At 33.7% G+C, this 19,625-nt stretch overlaps 1 protein-coding gene across 2 annotated transcripts; it reads left to right on the forward strand.

Annotated features, from left to right (window-relative positions):
* URE (urease) lies at positions 1-16,189 on the forward strand. 2 transcript variants are annotated; one of them, XM_078294194.1, is made up of 20 exons: positions 1-142; positions 1,844-1,952; positions 8,165-8,325; positions 8,531-8,604; positions 9,309-9,354; positions 9,886-9,991; positions 10,318-10,460; positions 11,256-11,366; positions 11,668-11,831; positions 12,049-12,427; positions 12,809-12,917; positions 13,003-13,142; positions 13,264-13,401; positions 13,491-13,582; positions 13,726-13,855; positions 14,113-14,271; positions 14,399-14,569; positions 14,782-14,916; positions 15,215-15,286; positions 15,651-16,189. In XM_078294194.1, the coding sequence occupies exons 3-20, from the start codon at positions 8,200-8,202 to the stop codon at positions 15,870-15,872; spliced, it is 2,517 nt and encodes an 838-aa protein (XP_078150320.1). In that variant the 5' UTR covers positions 1-142; positions 1,844-1,952; positions 8,165-8,199; the 3' UTR covers positions 15,873-16,189. The 2 variants fall into 2 exon arrangements, with proteins under 2 accessions (XP_078150320.1, XP_078150313.1); XM_078294187.1 differs by lacking the exons at positions 1-142; positions 1,844-1,952 and adding an exon at positions 7,452-7,720.
* Positions 16,190-19,625: the final 3,436 nt, after the last annotated feature.

Raw genomic sequence — 19,625 nt, forward strand, 5'->3', positions numbered from 1 at the left:
ATTTTGGTTGTGCTTGCAATTTCGGTTCTGCTAGTGCGTTCTTGTGGTTGCTATGGTGCTAGCTTGTGCCCGAGTGAGATGGCCGTGAGGCGAGGCGAAACCCTCGGAACCGGCCGCTTTCTTTTGACATTCTCTCTTTCGGGTAATTTCTGAAATTCACTTCTAAATTCTTGATTTGTGCCTTGATGAGTCGATTAATGCTGTATAATTTGAATTGCTAATTTTTGAGTGTGGGTTATTGATTTTTCCGACTTGATCGGAATTATGCGCCTTGTGCGACTTATATCGATCAATTTATTTCGAGACCGTAGCACTTGAATTGATTAATTATCGAGTACGGGTTGTTGATTTTTCCCAACTCGATCGAATTGCTCGATCCCTCTCTAGATGACCTTTGTTATGATATTGACAAAGGCACAAAATTTAAATAGAGGGGTTATTGGTAAAATTTGATAATATGGAGGGATGTATATTGAATAAACCTTGACTTGTGGTAAATAAATTAGGAGTAGGGGCCTCTATGCAAATTTGAAATTTTTGAATGTAAAATGAGGCCAAGAATTTATTTAGAATGAGATGTTGATTTTTAATTAGACCTATAATATATTCATTTAGATTAGGCCTTTAATATAACTGCGGATTGAACCGTTGATAAGCCAAAATATAATATCAAAAATAATTTAAAAATGACTTTTGAGTTTTCTGATTTGCGCCGAAAAAATGAGGATTTGAAATAGCATCTGATTGTGTCTTTATTCTTAAGTTTAGCTAAAAACAAAATATAAAATAATGAAAATACAATCAATAGCGTCACGTTAACAATAAAATATGTACAATCAAATTATATACCTGCACATAATAGATACTTAAGAATATGTTTATAAATAATTTATTTTAATTTTATTTTATTAAACTAAACAAATGAAGCAGCAATATTCTTGATAACACAATCTAATTTATTATTAAACCATAAGAATATTATTTAGCTGATACTTGTACATATTATTTGAATAAAATTAATAAACTATGGTATACCCAAATTAAAACACCCAACATACTTAAAATAAAATAAAAGTTTCATAATAAGTTTTTAAATTAAAACATTTCTTTTAAACATTTTCGAACTTGTACGAAAACTCGTTGCTAATTAATAAAGGACAATTAATTAGCAACGAGAAATATTTATTTTTGATTTAGATTTAAAACGACTAATTACACGTAGAATTAGATTAGCTATAAAATAATGAATTGCTCGACTTAGAAATAATTAGAAAAACACGTACAATAGATAAACATTTATTCTCTAAAATTTTGTAAGACTAATTTACGTATCTAAATTATAATATAAATAAAAGTATATTTTAATACTTATTAGTTTAGTAATAATTACATAATTTATGCATGTTTATAAAAATAAATAGCATTAGAAATTTTTGATAATAAGTTAACTTTTGAAACCACATTTCGACCGATTTAAAATAATTAGGGTTAAGCTAAAATATATCAAATAAATAAGTAATTAGAATATATTAATAGTTAAGACACGTTTAAAATCACTGTAACTAACAAATGATTATTTTTGCGAATATTTCGACATTAGAATTTTTACAAGTAATTTATCTTCAAATTAAATTATTAAAAATATAAATTATTTTAGAATTAAATTAGATTAATTTAGATCAAAGTAAATAATTAATATCTGACTAACCAATTTAGTCAGACTGACTGAATCGGTAATTTTTATAAAATCGAAATAATCGAGAATTTGATTTACACATTAATTGGGGCGAAGGTTAGAATAATTTAGAGTTGATCTTAATTAGTTATAATTTCATAATTTCAGATCAGTCGACTCCGTACGAGTTCGATCCGTGGACCGATCTGACTGACTCGCAGTTTGGAGCATACGCGGAGCACGCTGATTATTAGCGACAGAGACTCCAGCCCTACAGGTGTGGGATATCTGAATTATTTTCTTTCGTGGGCGTACTCTTACTAGTCGATCCATCTGACCTGACATCCGCACTTTATTTAAGTAGATGCATTAAAACTGTATAGCATGTTTATTCTTTCTGCACTATAGTTAGAATTGCATAAACCCTGAAAAACTCGAATTTACTGTATTTTAGGAGTAGAGTAATTAAATAATATTGTAAATATGTATTATTAGAATATTAGGTTATTAGTTGTATTTTTCTCGTAGAAGACAATATATTATTATTTTACGTGCATATGCATGCATTGGTGAGAGCTGAGCAGGGCCGAGTGACTTCGTTCCGTCTTGTGTCACTTGGTATGGGACGATCCGATAGCCACTGAGCCGAGCGTCACTTGATTCTCGGATGGCCTTAGGATTTATATTATATGTACTAGTTGGAACTATATATTTTTCGTTTTATTTTACAATTTTACGTGCACCGGTTTGAGTCCGGATGTACGAACGATTCAGGAGTTTTCCCACCTACGTTAGGAGCTACATGCCTAGAACGGTTTTTAAACGAGGCTACGTGTCTCATGTTTTTGAGATAGGAGGCTGCGTGTCTCTTGTCTGTGATACTGGACTGCGTGTCCTATGTTTTTGGTACGAGGTTGCGTGTCTCATGTGTGTGATACGAGGCTGCGTGTCTCTGGATTGTGATACTGGACTGCGTGTCCTATGTTTTGATACGAGGCTGCGTGTCTCTGGTTTGTGATACTGGACTGCGTGTCCTATGTTTTGATACGAGGCTGCGTGTCTCATGTTTTTACGACTTGAATTGTATGATTCTCCTATTTTATATGTTTGATTGATGAATCGTTTAGGCGAGATGACACACCGGATTTAGATATAACCATCGGCTAGTGTGCTAGTGTAATTCTAATCTTGTGGGCAATGCGCGATGTCATTAGGCAACGTGTATCATTGTTCCCTGATCACAGTCCTTGGATTATATTATTCAGATTCTTTTTGGTAAAGGTATAACCATCGGCTAGTGTGCTAGTGTAATGCTAATCTTGTGGGCAATGCGCGATGTCATTAGGCAACGTGTATCATTGTTTCCTGATCACAGTCCTTGTATTATATTATTCAATTCTTTTGATACTATTGGCACGACACGGGTTGATTTACTTAATTTCGTATTATTATTATATTTGTTCACATAGTGCTTTGGTACTAGACTCCGAATTGATTACTATCCGATATTGTATTTTGACTTTGGGTTTATTTCGCATGTTGGCATATTAGAATAATCGCATCATGGCATTAATTAAAAGTGTTTTTATGACTATTAGATATTGAGATAGGTTTTCACTTGTGCATATTTAATTGTATTCATAACTGTACGAAATTTATATATATGAAAGTGTTTTGACCATAGAGGATCACTGAGGGGATAATTCTGGGTCACATACTGGGCGATTCGTTGCTCACCCACAAGTTGTTTCGTGGGTTTTAGGTATAGAGTCTGGCGGTCCGCAGCAGGAGGTGCCAGGAGCTGTCGATGGCCACACCGTTTGATTTACTGTCATTTAGGGTTTTGGGTAGGATCATGAGTATTTGTATTTTTGTATTATATACGGAACTCATTAGATCATGTACTCTCCTTCTTTAGATGATGTTAATTTGAGGTGACATAGATTACACTTTGTATGATGTGTATGTTTATGTTTATTTATTTATATGTGACTGATGCTTGACATTTTATATTATGCTTCCGCTGCTGTTTTTTTTTTACTATTATGTTTATCTTAGCCTTGCGTGCTTAATGATTAATTAAGCACGATGCGAGGTTGATCACACCTTAATTTAGAATTTCTGGTTTGGGGTGTGACATATACATATACATATATACATATATACTATATACATATACACATATACATATACATATACACAGAGCTATATACACATATACATATACACATACACATATACACATACACATATACACATATACACATATACATATACATATATACAATTTTTTTTTTATAAACTCAGTTTTTTATAATATATGTATATATGTATATATTATAAATAAGCTGTGGCTAAATTGCTGCTGGCAGCAGTTCTGCCCAGGTGCTGCCGGGGCATTTTTTAGCCGTGTGATGTCCAAACAACAAATCCAAACCGTTAGATGTTTAATCTATATTATAATCTACTTGGAGACCAAATTTTACATTTTTTGGAATTTTTTTACTATTTATTAAGCTGGTTTGAAAACCGCTAATTTCAATGCTGCAGAAAATTACTGAAATCAGCGGTTTTCAAACCAGCTTAATAAATAGTAAAAAAATTTCAAAAAATGTAAAATTTGGTCTCCAAGTAGATTATAATATAGATTAAACATCTAACGGTTTGGATTTGTTGTTTGGACATCACACGGCTAAAAAAAACTCCGGCAGCACCTGGGCAGAACTGCTGCCAGCAGCAATTTAGACAGACCCATTATAAATATATACATATACGAGTTAGGCTGGGGTGCTATGGATAGCATAGTGGCCTCTATGCTACAGCTCAATATTCGAGTTTTCAAAATCCAAACGGTCGATCCGAACCGTTCATCTTATTCTCCATATTAATATCTGCTTGGAGACCAAATTTTACATTTTTCTGAATTTTTTTACTATTTATTAAGTATTTTACAAAATTGTTGATCCAACAGTGGCTGCACAAAACAGTAAAACCGTTGGATTAGCAATTTTCAAAGTGGCTTAATAAATAGTAAAAAAATTCAGAAAATTATAAAATTTGGTCTCCAAGCAGATATTAATATGGAGAATAAGATGAACGGTTCGGATCGACCGTTTGAATTTTGAAAACTCGAATATTGAGCCGTAGCATAGAGGCCACTATGCTATCCATAGCACCCCAGCCTAACTCTACATATACATATATATACATGCAGAGTAAGGCTACGCTACTTCGTGAATTAAACGGGGCGTTTTAATTCGCGCTCATATCTCTAGTTTCGAAGTCCAAATAGCCGATCCAAACCGTTAGATGTTTAATATATATTAAAATGTGCTTGGAGACCAAATTTTATATATTTTTGAATTTTTTTACTATTTATTAAGATGCTTTGAAAATCGCTATTTTTTAATGCCTACCGTCGAACGAAAACTTAAACTAGATTTTTGAGGCCCTAAACGATGTTTTTTTGAAATTATGATGCTTTATACGACGATGCCCAAGTTACCCCTGGGCAAAATTGGATCCTTCTCGTCCTCTCCTTTTCGAAAAGTGCTCATATGTGTAAATCCGACTTTCATAGCTAAAGTTATAGTTGTTTAAAGTTTTTTCGAAAATTAAAATTTGGAAATTCATAACTAAATGTAGAAAAATCCAAATAAGTTAAAATTTTTATCAATTCTGTGTATTTTTGAATGCTCTACATGATGATGCAATCACTTTTGCAGTTTAGTCCTTGTATCAATCCATATTTGCTGATTTACCAGCAAAGGTCAAATTTAATGTTTTTAGTGCATTGCACTATACCAATGGCCTTTGCCTAGTGCTTGGCTGCTGAGTTTGGACTTGGTACCATACCAGATGTCAGTTTAGGATACTTTGTGCATGGATATAGATATAATCTGATGTTTGAACATTTTAGCAGCTCTAACTTACTGTTTTAGTATCATAAATAAAGAGAAGAAGATCAACAAGCTGTCAGAGCTTGGAAATTTTTGAATAAGAGTCAAGTCCTTAATTAGTGTTATATTTAGACTTGTGATATCCAACTGACAAATAAAATCAAAGTTCACAAAAAAAAAAAAAATCAAAACTATAAAGAGTTATTCATAAATATCAAATATTTTATTTTTTGACATACACTCTAAACAAGAAAACTTTTTCTTCACAAAATTATTAAAATCAAAATACTAAGATCTTTGAAAAAAAAGAGGACCGCCCGTCCCACGGGCGGTCCGCTAGTGCTGTGACCCGCCCGTGGGCCAGGAGGTCGAGGCATTTATATAAAAAAATTAAATCGAAGGGCACTTTTAAATTTTTTTTTCAAGGGTATTAAAAAAAATAGCCGAGGAAATCTCCACTAACCTTTAAAAAAAAATTTAGACATAAAACCAAGTCTACTGTAATCAGGGCAAATAGTTCAATGCTAGAGAGGGCAATTCTAATTAGGACTTAATATTGGACGTGTCAGATTTAAAAAATAGTCTATATTTAATTATTCCTACTTAAATTTATCCCTATTCCCTACTTAAATGTATTCGTGTCAGAGTTAAAAAGCCCGACATTTTTATTTTTACCCAATTAAAAAATTATTTTAATAATAATAACCAAGGTTTATGAAGAATTTTAAAAATACCCAAACCGTGGAATTTTAATTCCCGCCCGTGGAAAAATTCCATGGGCCCAACTTTTTTTTTTTTTTTTTTTACAAAACAGAAATTTGTATTTATTTTTTATTTTTTGTATTGAAATATTAGAAATGTTGGATATATTTCTTTGAAAATAGATGGAATACAATATAATTTGATTTATTAGAAAGACTGCAACAAATAACCCGGATCAATATTTTTCAGATCGGATTTTTCACGGCTGTAAGAAAAATTAATATATTTCTTTGTGTTATTGGAAAAAAATAAAAATGCTTACATTCCGAGTTATTGATCCTGATTCAAAAGTCACTTCTAGGTAATCTAGAAAATATTATGATCTTTCTAGTACATTTAATTTATTAAAAGTTGTATCTATTTTGAGAATTATTTTTGAATAATAATTATTAAATAAATTAAAAATTTTGTTTTTTTTTTCAAAATAGATATAACTTTTAATAAATTAAATGTACTAGAAAGATCATAATATTTTCTAGATTACATAGAAGTGACTTTTGAACCGGGATCAATAACTCGGAATCTAAGTATTTTTATTTTTTTCCAATAACACATAAAAAAATATATTAATTTTTCTTACAGCCGCGAAAAATCCGACCTGAAAAATATTGATCCGGGTTATTTGTTGCAGTCTTTCTAATAAATCAAATTATATTGTATTCCATCTATTTTCAAAGAAATATATCCAACATTTCTAATATTTCAATACAAAAAATAAAAAATAAATACAATTTTCTGTTTTGTAAAAAAAAAAAAAAAAAAAAAGTTGGGCCTGTGAAAAAATTCCACGGACGGGAATTAAAATTCCAAGCCGTGAAAAAATTGCACGGTTTGGGTATTTTTAAAATTCTTCATATACCTTGGTTATTATTATTAAAATAATTTTTTAATTGGGTAAAAATAAAAATGTCGGTTAAAAAGCAGTCTAAATTTAATTATTGGACGTGCAATACATTACGTGTCTGGTGCTTATTCGGGGATAGCGCTGGGACCAGTATTATTTGATCTTTGGAGTTCGTGCAGAACGTATTTGAACGGTTGAGATTTTCCAAAGAGTCACGCAAAATATAATATATGAGAGATGCGAATTCCAGTACGGGGTGATCCGAGTTCCCCTCCATAGTCCATTCGCAAAGTTGGGGGCCCCGCTAGCGCTCGTCATCCTAAAATATGAATTCGTTGATGGGTTAATTAAAAATTCACAAGATTCTTTCCAGTTCCGAATCTATCCGAATCCGACGCAATAAAATTGACGGAGAATAGGAAAATGGAAAAAATACAGATTCAGCCGAACGATTCAACGACTAATTTGCTTTTTCTCTACTCTAACACCATCTCAGTCCTCAGAGACTGATCGACGAGCTTTGTAGAAGCGATCTAAGAGGTACTGTAAAGCATCGGTATACCGTACTTATTTCTCTATTTTTTTTTCACTCCATTCGTATTGGAGGTTCTCGATTTTCATTTGCCACTTTGATGCTTTGCATGTTTTTCCGTTTGCTGGGCCTGGGTTGTGGGTAAAGGCGTAAATTTATTGATACCTCTAGGAATTTTGTTGGATGTGGCTTTTCGTCGAAAAGTTTGTGTTCGTTTTCTTGCTTTCTGGTTTCTTTGAGCTGCCTGAAAGCAAAGCAAGTACAAATGATAAATTCTATTAGTGAGTGCTGATGCACTTCATTATTCATGTTAGACTTTCTGGAGTTGACTTTAAATAATCTGTACCCAATCACAGCAAAAACCAGAATACACTTCTCACTAATAATAGTTTTGCACTTCTGAAAGGCCTAGAGGTACTCTAAGAATCTGACTTTTCACTCTGCTATTGTAGAGAATTAATTGGGAATCATCAGAAAAGAGTAGAAAATGAAACTCGTGCCGAGAGAGGTGGAAAAATTGGCGCTGCACAATGCTGGGTTACTTGCGCAGAAGCGCCTAGCTCGAGGCCTTCGCCTCAATTACACTGAGGCTGTTGCTCTTATAGCTACTCAGGTACTGTCTTTACTTTCTGCAAAATGACAAACATTTGCTAAAATAGTATTATTAGCGGTGCGTATTTCTTCGTGATTTATCACCAGTGGAGCTCCTCATAAGAATGGACGAACAGGGTCGGCACCAAATCCACTAACTGTCAGTCTTATTTAATTACAAAGTATCAGCACAGGGTGCTTACATCTCTGAAATATTCTTCTGACAGATTTTAGAATTTGTTCGGGATGGTGACAAGAGTGTGACAGATCTGATGGACCTAGGAAAGCAATTATTGGGCAGGTAATTTAAATTCTTGACTTATTATCTGACATTGTTTAAGTACTCAAAAAGAAAAGGAAAGTTGTTGAATTTGAGTTTGTGAACTGAACATCTAATCAGAATTTTGGAGCAAAATCAAGAATCTCAATAATGCTAATTTTGTTGGATTTTTGTCAGATGGCTTATCAGTTATCTCCCATACTTGTGTGTTTATTTCTAGTTTGCCTATTGTCTTGATGTTCTATTTGTCTTTTTATTGTTGCTGTTTGTGGTTAATCGAACTGTTTAGGGTGAATTAAAGCTGAAACTGCATTCTCACTGAGGAAAATATAGTTGTATATTGCAAGGGTGAACTTGGACAAAATCGGGTTTAAGGCTTATTGAACACATTAAGGTTTAGTTTCTAAGTTGATGGTCATCTCTACGTAACTTGGCTGGATTGAAAAATTGGCTTTATTGGTGTCATCTGTTGAGAAATAGCACAGATTTGTATTTTTCAAATTTGTCATACACTCAGACTGAACACTGAAACACGAACAAATTTTTATTCTTGGTTAAAATATCATTTAAATCTTAAAAGGCAATACTTGAAAACAGTGTTTAGCTGCTTACAAAAGGTGACTAATTATATGTTGGTAATTTTTTTTGTTGCTGTCTTATTGAGAATTTGAGATAATTACCTTCAATTATTCACCTTAGTTTTTTTTATTTTCCATTTTTATCAGGAGGCAAGTTCTCCCAGCTGTCCCACACCTCCTATACACTGTCCAGGTTATTTTCAAACAAAATCACTGGGTTCAACTGTAGTTTACATTTTTTATAAAATGATTTATTTGAAAAACTTCACTGAAATATTGGTCTAAAATATTGCGGGATCCAAGGTTTTTACTATACTAGGCGATTAATTGCAGCACCACGACAATCTTGACCTTGAGTGGTTTGGGATGTACTGGTCAAGTACCAGATTTACCAGATTTTTCCAGGCTAAATCTTCATATTTTTTTTCATTCTATAGTGCTAAGCATTAAACAAACATAAATTGAAAAAATGATGTTGGATTTTTTTTCCTGTTTTGGGCTAGTCACAGTGGATCTACATATTTTGGCTAGGTACCACCACAGTTGCTGACTTCCTGTCCTAATTGGTATGGTTTCGAAGTAATAACATAACTCGTTGTATTGATCACTAATCTGATTAAGATAACACGGCAAGTATCCTCCTCATTTTAGTGGTGTATGATGAACAGCAAGCTCTTAATAATGATTAGTTGAATGGTTATTTTCGCCTTCAAATTCCCATCAGGTTGAAGGAACTTTTTTGGATGGAACAAAGCTAATAACAATACATGATCCAATTGCGAGTGAAAATGGGAATTTGGAGTTGGCATTGCACGGTTCATTTCTCCCAGGTTTGTTATACCATCTCTAATCTGACTTGGTTTAGAAACTTTTGTGGGTACCTATGAATAAATTAAGCTGCATTTTTCCTGGTCAGATATGCTTTGGCTATGCCAGTAAATACTGATATTGCCCAGCATGTATTAGCAAACACCCTGTATGTATGCGGAGCTGTACAGTACCAGAGAAAGAACCACTGGAGACAAATTTAGTAGAAATCGAAGAGAGAAGAGAAAAGCGGAATGATTAACCTTGTTTGAATAGTTACAATATGCAGTATTGGAAATTTTTTTGCTCATGATCTGTCAGGCCGTAGTTGATAAAATATTTATTGCAGTTCCTTCACTTGAGAAGTTCACTGGGATTGAAGACGATCTATGTCCTGGTGAACTAATTATAAAATCTGGAAATATTGTTCTTAATCTTGGAAGACGTTCAATCAAATTGAAAGTTGTTAATAAGGCTGATAGGCCTATTCAGGTAATTTATCCAGCACCCTCATTGTTAAAGTGATAATGACACTTACAAGGTAACACCTTCCTTTGTTCTTTCCCAAAGCTAGACTGAAATATTTTTTTTTGAAGGTTAACAATTTTCATTACATTTAAGAAAAACTTCACAAAGATTCAAAGCAAACGAAAATAGAATCTTGTAATTGAAATTTGCTAGCAATTATCAACAACACTCCATGCACGCACTTCTAACGCAGTGTCAGTTTGAATTGTTTCCATTTGCCTGGAGCTAATGAGTTTGTTCAGGGCTCCTTGCAGTCTGGTCGCTAGTATTCTAGTGAGGATCTTGATTCCTTTGAATCTTTGTAAAGCTTCTATAGATCCAAATAATTTGGATGATGACTTTACATCCAAGAATCAAATATTAGAACACTATTTGATGTTGATACTATTTGCGTGATAATTTTAGTGCCACATTACTCTGAATACTGACTCACCTCCATTTTTTCCCTTTTATAGATCTAAAGTTTTTTCTTTCTTTACTTTTACCTATACAGTGGTTAATTGAACAATTAAGATTAATTGAGGCTTAATTGGTCAAATTGAGGCATAGAAAAGCTGAGGGGGATCAGGCAAAAGTAGGTTGAAGTTAGGCTTAATTGGGTCTACTGCAAGTTTGGGTTCATAATATAATAACTTCCCACTATGCACAGGCTGAAATTATAATCCTTCCCATTAACTCTCTGTTTCTACGCTTTTGCATTTATTATAAGGAAGTTTGAATATTTCATTTTCCTGTTTTTACTTTGCTTCCCTTCTGCAGATTGGGAGCCACTATCACTTCATAGAGGTAAATCCATACTTGATTTTTGATAGGAGAAGGTCATACGGAATGAGACTGAATATCCCAGCTGGAACTGCCACACGTTTTGAGGTGCTTTCCATCAACTCTATTTTGTTTCTTTTGCAATAAGTTGGACAGATCTTTCATTTCTGTTTAGGTCTTTAGGATCATAACCATCATTTCTTCTGCTTCATTTCTAGACTGGATATCTGTGTTATCAAGTATAAACTGTTTTCAATAAATAATTTATGCACTATATTTTACTCAAAGCACCAATAGTTGATTTATCTTCCTTTTTGTAACTAAATTAATAAATATTTAGTATTTCTTGAAGCTCTACATTCACTGAGTCCACAAATAATGACACTTATGTTGGTTTTTAAAACTGTAGCCAGGTGATGCCAAATATGTAACTCTTGTAAGTATTGGGGGTTCAAAAGTCATACGGGGTGGAAGTGGTCTTGTAGATGGTCCAGTTGATGAGTCTAAGCTTGAAGAGGTCATGAAGAATGTTATTTCCAATGGGTTTGGTCATGAAGAAGAGCTAACTGTCAGGTTAGGGCTTTCCTCTTGGCTTATTGTAAATACCAATCTTTAATATTTTAGGTGTTTTTTCTTCTATAAGCTTTTGTGGTAAATACTATATAGCAAGTCAAAGCCCTAGAAAACTGATAATAATGTTGGAAAGATACTCATTTTTCAAATATCTTTCCAAAATATCATGTTATGACTTATGAACACCACGTAACATATCTATGCCTTGTCACTGTAGTGAGGGGGTCATTGGTAATAGCACAGGCTTTGACTGCATAGTTTCTCGTGAGAAATATGCAAACATGTATGGACCAACAACTGGTGACAAGATACGATTAGGAGACACCGACTTGTATGCAGAGATCGAAAAGGATCTGGCCTTATATGGTGACGAGTGTGTATTTGGAGGTGGTAAGGTGTTACGCGATGGGATGGGTCAGGGTACTGGGTACACTTCCTCAGCATGCTTAGATACAGTTATCACTAATGCAGTTATAATAGACTACACGGGTATATACAAGGCCGACATTGGAATTAAAGGAGGAATAATTGCCGCTATTGGGAAAGCGGGAAATCCTGATGTAATGGATGATGTGCATGAAAACATGATTATTGGGGTAAAACCTTGTTTAATTACATTTTTCCAGTTAGCTGTTTAGATCAGTTGTGTATATCCATGAAATTAGACAAATTTGTCACGGGAAAGTTGTAAGCATAGTTCCATCCAAACTTTTTTGTGGTTTCAGATAAAGGAAACTTAAACACTAGAACAATGAATACAATTTTGTGGCAATGCCCTGAATTGGGCCACTGATTTGTACCTTATGTGTAACTAGTGCAGACCGATACCCAAAAAACTGAACTAATGAATATAATGCCCACAACTTAAGCTGATTTGATGCAGAGAAACTACTGTGTTCGAGAAATTAAGATTGTCTTTTAAATAATCAGAGACATCAAGCTGAGATGAGAATATGTTGTTCCAAATATAACTACAGGTCAGTACTGAAGTAATTGCAGGAGAAGGAATGATTGTCACTGCTGGAGGCATCGATTGTCATGTTCATTTTATATGTCCCCAGCTTGCACAAGAGGCCATATCAAGTGGTAGGTTGCTTGTAATATTTTTACTGGACTTGAGAGGACAGAGTTGCAAGTAGAAACTCACACACTTAAATATTCCTTTTCACAGGTATTACAACATTGGTGGGAGGCGGGACTGGACCAGCAGAAGGGACACGTGCAACCACTTGTACCCCTGCACCTTTACAAATGCAGATGATGCTACAGTCAACTGATAATATACCTATGAACTTCGGATTTACTGGCAAGGTACATATTTTTATATTTCATATTTTTTTGAAAAAAAAACTGTTGTAAAATGGAGAGAGTTTTTTTTGGCTTCTTTCCTCTCAAATTTTGTTTTGAAATAAAAAAAATGAAATTCTTGCAGGGAAACAGTGCAAAACCAGAAGGATTAGTTGAGATTATCGAGGCAGGAGCTATGGGATTGAAGCTTCATGAAGACTGGGGAACCACACCGGCAGCAATAGACAATTGTTTATCAGTTGCAGATATTTATGACATTCAGGTAAGCTATTGTACTTTTATCTTTGTTTTTTGAAATTTGGTATTTCTTACATTTCTCTTTTTCTTCAATATTGACTTTGCTTTGGACAGGTAAACATCCACACCGATACATTGAATGAATCAGGATGTGTTGAGCACACAATTGCAGCTTTTAAGGATAGAACCATACATACATACCACAGGTAACTGCTTAGTTGGACAGGTTGATGCATTATTCTACAGTACTGTAGTCAATTTAGTTCTGTCCCTCACGAAATATTTATTAGATACACATGTACCTTAATCAACTTGTTTCTTGCAATAACTCAATATCTTGTATGTGCAGTGAAGGCGCAGGTGGTGGTCATGCCCCAGATATTATAAAAGTATGTGGCGTGAAAAATGTGCTTCCCTCTTCAACAAATCCTACTCGGCCTTTTACTTGCAATACAGTGGATGAACACCTTGACATGCTGGTAAATTTAGGAAGAAAACCTCATTTTTGTACTTCAGTTTGATTGTCTGGACATTTTAGATTTCGAATGTCATAATTTAGCAGTTTGTACCAATTTGCAATGTTACAAGCAGCTGACCTGACAGTAGTCTGGAAATCAGATCAGTACTACATGCATCTCAAGACAGACAAAAGAAGTATAATGCAAAATATGCCAGTAGTTGATGAAATAGCTCTGACACAGCAAGTTAACCAATAAAGGGTAAAAAACTTTTGCAGATGGTATGTCATCACCTGGATAAGAACATTCCAGAAGATGTTGCATTTGCTGAGTCTAGAATCCGAGCTGAGACAATTGCTGCAGAAGATATATTGCATGACATGGGTGCAATCAGTATTATTTCTTCTGACGCTCAAGCAATGGGCCGTGTTGGAGAGGTCAGACAATTAAAACCCTGTTCTATAATATTTCACTTATTCTTTCTTGGAAGCTAAACTTAAGCCAAAACCAATTTCTATTTAGATGCATTTTTTTTTTTAACTTAAAACTGTACCCTTTCTTCAGGTAATTACGAGGACATGGCAAACTGCACATAAGATGAAGGTGCAAAGAGGCCGATTAACTGAACCTGCTGGTTCTGATAATGACAATTTTCGTATAAAAAGATACGTTGCGAAGTACACCATAAATCCAGCCATAGCCAATGGTTTTTCTCACCTTGTGGGTTCTGTCGAGGTATGACTTAAATCAACTAATGCTGGTGTATATAAGTGGAGATGTTTTTCCCCTTTAGATTTGTATGTTCCAACTAGGTGAACTGTACTTCAGTTCCAATAATGGCACATCAGTACAGTTATTGTTGCTCTCGGTACCATTTGGCAAGATCATTTTTGTCTGTTTTGAAAGGATTGGCAACAATTCTAATATTTGCTTGGATTCTTGATTAGGTTGGAAAAATAGCTGACCTTGTGATCTGGAAGCCTTCATTCTTTGGTGCAAAACCTGAAATGATAATTAAAGGAGGCGTCATTGCATGGGCTAACATGGGCGATCCAAATGCTAGCATTCCGACACCGGAACCTGTAAGAGTATCTCTTATTTCTTGCTTAACCCCAAAAAAGAAGGAACTTCACTTTGTCAGTAATTAAGTCAGAAGCTTATACTTTTGTTTTACTATAAATTGGTCAGCACTTTATCCTTGAAACTCAATATTGCTCCAATAATTGCATCAATCGTCAACTTAAAAACAAGAAGCAGCAAAGAACTTACTAAAAACATGGAAAATCCGATATAAAAAAAATAAATAAGTATATTTTTACAGTGGTCCTATGTCTTATGTTATTTTTGTGGGACATTATTAAATATTTAATTATAAATCAGGTGTTGATGAGGCCTATGTTCGGTGCATTTGGGAAGGCTGGAAGTGCTAATTCTATTGCTTTTGTGAGCAAGGTAAGCATGGTTTCACTCTGACGGGTTATGATCACTATATCTGGTTGTCAATCAACCTCTCAAGGGTTACTAAAGCTTGCAATCAAATAAAATAAATATGCCCTAATCCAGTCACAAACCCAAAAAATATAAAACTGAACCAAATAAAGACTTGTTACAAGTCAGCTTTTGTACTGTTATGGTGCGGTCAATACTGGCTGAACCTGTGGACTTTACAATCTCCAAGCAACATAAGATAAGTCTGTTAAATACTTATTTAAAATATTACCAAATACAAATAAATTCAGTACTGAAGAACTTAATAAAAGTTTTGAAAATGATTTAAAGAAATGATCTGTAATTTTTAAGTTGCAACTAATGACAGGCTGCAAGAGACTTAGGGATTGCAAAGAAGTACATGCTAGAAAAGACGGTCGAAGCAGTCGGCAATGTACGTGGCTTGACAAAACTTGACATGAAACTAAATGATGCATTGCCAAAAATAAAGGTGGACCCAGAGTCATACACGGTAACGGCAGATGGGGAGGTTCTCAAGTGTGAGCCGGCATCTTCTGTGCCACTTTCACGAAATTACTTCCTTTTCTAAGGAAACTTTTTTTTTAAAACTGCTTGATGTTTTGCATCTCTGTCTGAAGTTCTTGTGCCTCAACTGTATTTGAAATTGAAACAATGTCTTTGTTCAGAGTGCAGGGCTTTTAGTTAAGAAAGGGGTAATAATGCCCTGCACAATGAGAAATATCACCGACTCTCTAGAACCATCAAAACCGATGATACTTCCCGTGGCATTGTTGGTTCTGTTGGTTTCAAATTTTCATTTTTTTTATAAAATAGTTATATATGTTTTATAAACGCCTGCTTGAACTGAAAAATAGCTCACATATAATAAGTTGTGGAGGGAGAAAACTAGCAATGTTGATTTGTTTGGGAGTTGGTAAAAGGTCGTATGAGTTGCTACCAAAAGTTTAAATAATGTTTATCGCGTCATATCATAACGGTTGAAAAAACGATGCTATTGTCATATTGCGCTATTATAGTGTGCTACAGTGCAAATAGCACCATAGCTTTTGTGATCTGAAAATGCTATAGCGTAATATTTAGAACCCTGGTTGCTACACTTACCACTGTCAATAATATTCAAGTTGGTTATCAAGGTATCAAAATGCTACTTGAGTCGGATCCTTCTTATAAATTTGACGTCCATATTTTCAAGCATGCTGCATGGGCGTATGGATCACGCATTCAATCACGGTCTCACCTATGATGGCGATCGGAGTTTATGTTGGCCACTTGACGGATAGGTATGCTGATAGATTTTTCATGTCTTGTTCATGAATTGGTTACAGATAGAGGTTGGGTCTGGTTGTATATGTGTTATATTGGACCAGCATGCCTTCCATCTAAAATGGTGCGACAAAAATATGAAGCTGCATCCATGTGTGCTCAACACATTATGTAATTATCCAAAAATATGCACAAGATCAAGATGTAATGATAAATATTTAAATAGGCTTTCAAGTGTACCGTGAGAACTGAGAAGAAAGAAACCATGTAGATTTGGGAGGGTCAATGCCTATGCAATCAACAATATCTCCGCTCCGCTCCATTAATCGTCGTTGACATGTAAATTACAATGACATAAACAGTTAGAATCCAATGCCGCTTAATAAAATAATCATCTTAAATAAATAAAATGGTTTTGCTTACCTCATACTGATATTCCTCAAATTACAGCTGACATTATCCAGTCACCGTCACCTCATCCACAAGGAGATAAAATGTACACATCTTTGGTCTCCAACTATAACAGAGATCAATGATTTGTCAATATTGCAATCCAGTAACTAAAGAAATTTGGTATATATTGAGTCTCTTTAAAGTCGGTTCCATCTTCTCATCCTACGATAGACATCTGTGATGTGCAGTGATTTGTATCACGAAGTTTGGCTGCATCAAATTTAAAATTATTTAAAAATTTATATTGGGCTAATAAAGCATTAAAATATGGACATTTTATAGAATTAGAAATTAAATTTATAATATGGCATTTTGAGTAATTCGCAATGACGTGTGTTGTGGAATAGGCAAATATATATATAGTACCGATATAGGGGCTTCTGTTGTTTTGTTTGTGCCATTGGCTACTAAAGAGAGTTTCAAAATTATCGTAAAAACCCTACATTCAATTAACCTAGACTAACCTAATTTGTAAATTTAACATTATATTTTGGTCAAAACAAAATGAACGTGCATTACAAAATTAAAAATCAGACTTAATTGTAAAAAAAAACTACATTTAACCTATTTACCTCATATAATAATTGTTGACATAATTTAACTATATTTTCTGACAATTAGTGTTAACTAACCTAAATTAAAATAATTAACCTAATCTTACAAAAACAATTATTCTAAATTTACATTAATAGAAATTTTGCAAATTTTCCCTACATAATTTCTACAATAAAAAACACAATAAAAGCTTCCATACAGTAATAATGAATTTTTTTTCTTCATACCATTTCATATTATATTATTTAGTGTCACGACCCACAACTATATTATTATTTACCATTAATTTCAGACGAAATAAAAATTTCAACGTATTTAGCAATTTATTTTGTCAAAATTCTAGATCTGAAAGCTTTCAAGTTCTCCTCTCAAACTTGAATTCAAAATTTAACTATTGTGAAGAATGAGCTAACAAATAGGATATTTTTTTTTTCTTCATATCGCCATGGTTTAAAAGCTCGGTTTGGTGGAAAAAAAGAAAGAAAAAAAATGGTGGAATAAAGTATTCCCTAAAAAACAAGGTATCTCAAAAAAGCTATAGCGCAGCTATTGTGTAGTTATAACTAGCTATTTAGAACTCTATTAAAAACTAACCATGATATTGCCAAGGTTCATTTGAGCCGAAATTTTTATTTCTACCATATTCATAAAAAAATAAATAAATCAAAACACCATTTTTGGTGGAAATTCGAATTTTATCTAGGCTGCATGGGTATTTGGCGGGCTGCCAATTGGCTATGTGACCCCAGTTTAGAAGCCTCTAAATTTCCCTGCGGCTCCATTTTTTTTTAATAATTTCAAGTCTCAAATTCTTGATAATTGTGTTTGGAGAAAAATGGGGACGCAGAACAAAAAATTTTACATGACAATTTGTGTTCGGAGACTAATGCACAGAGAACAATTTTTTTTGGTATTTGTGCTTGATATTTGTGTTTGGAGACAAAATACTTCTCTATGTCATTTACAAAAAATAAAAATAAAGTAATAATGGGGCTGCAAAACCATTTGGAGATCTCTGAATTGGAGCTACAGTGTCAATTGGTGGTCTCCAGTCTTTGAAGTCGTCAAATGTCTTTGTAATTTGAATAAAATTTGAATTCCCGCCAGAGATGTTTTGGTTTACTTTTTATAATTATGCTACAAATAAAAATAAATTTTGGTTATTTGAGTTACAAAATTAAAAGGAGCCGAGGTATTACTACTGTTGATTCTAATGCATCGAGAAAAAATAGCAATTGTATCTGTTATTTACAAAATTTTCATTGCGTAACATAAAAGAAGTAGTAGTACAACTTGGAGTCTTGAACACTAAGGATGCACTTCAGAAGAGGGTACGCAGAGGGAAGGGAAAAAAAAATCACTGTGCGGAGGAGAGATGTCGCTAGCTTGCTCGGTCAGTTGCCACTTCATCTGCTCCAAAAAGGAAGAATCGAAGAGAAAACGGAGAGGAGAAATTTAAGTATTGCTCGGTCAGGTAATGGAGAGGATGTGAATTCTTGTGTGGTCCAGTTGTGCTGCATGGTAGTTGAGCGTAGACTGACGCAATATATCCTGGATCTGGATCTGGATCAGTTCCACGTTTTCCACGTGGAACGTGATTATTGAGGAACGTAATTATTGAACAACGCATATGTATTTTCTTTCTTCATAACTTTTTCTTTTGAAAGGAGATGTAGTCTTCGTCAATTTTAATTGAGTAATAATCATATACCATAAAAATGATGACTCACATTAAATCTTCTGACAGACTGACACTATATATTCTATTACTTTTTTTTTTTTTTTGACAAAGATATATTCTTTTACTGTACTTTTAATGTAAATACAACTAACAAGAATACATGATAAGACATTATACAATTTTAGTACAAATTTATTATCATAAAATAAGAATTTACAAAGTAAACGAAACGATTTCGTACTTATACATGATAAGACATTATACAATTTTAGTACAAATTTATTATCATAAAATAAGAATTTACAAAGTAAACAAAACGATTTCTTACTTCAGCGAAAATACGGAGATGACTCTATCTATATCCGGTCG

The sequence above is a fragment of the Carex rostrata genome, chromosome 2 (genome assembly GCF_964058835.1).
Source record: "Carex rostrata chromosome 2, lpCarRost1.2, whole genome shotgun sequence".
NCBI lineage: Eukaryota > Viridiplantae > Streptophyta > Magnoliopsida > Poales > Cyperaceae > Carex > Carex rostrata.

Coding starts and splice junctions, on each gene's coding strand:
- URE (XM_078294194.1), top strand. CDS start 8,200: ATGAAACTCGTGCCGAGAGAGGTGGAAAAATTGGCGCTGCACAATGCT. Junction 13,143..13,263: donor ACTTCGGATTTACTGGCAAG/GTACATATTTTT, acceptor AAATTCTTGCAG/GGAAACAGTGCAAAACCAGA. Junction 13,856..14,112: donor ATGAACACCTTGACATGCTG/GTAAATTTAGGA, acceptor AAACTTTTGCAG/ATGGTATGTCATCACCTGGA.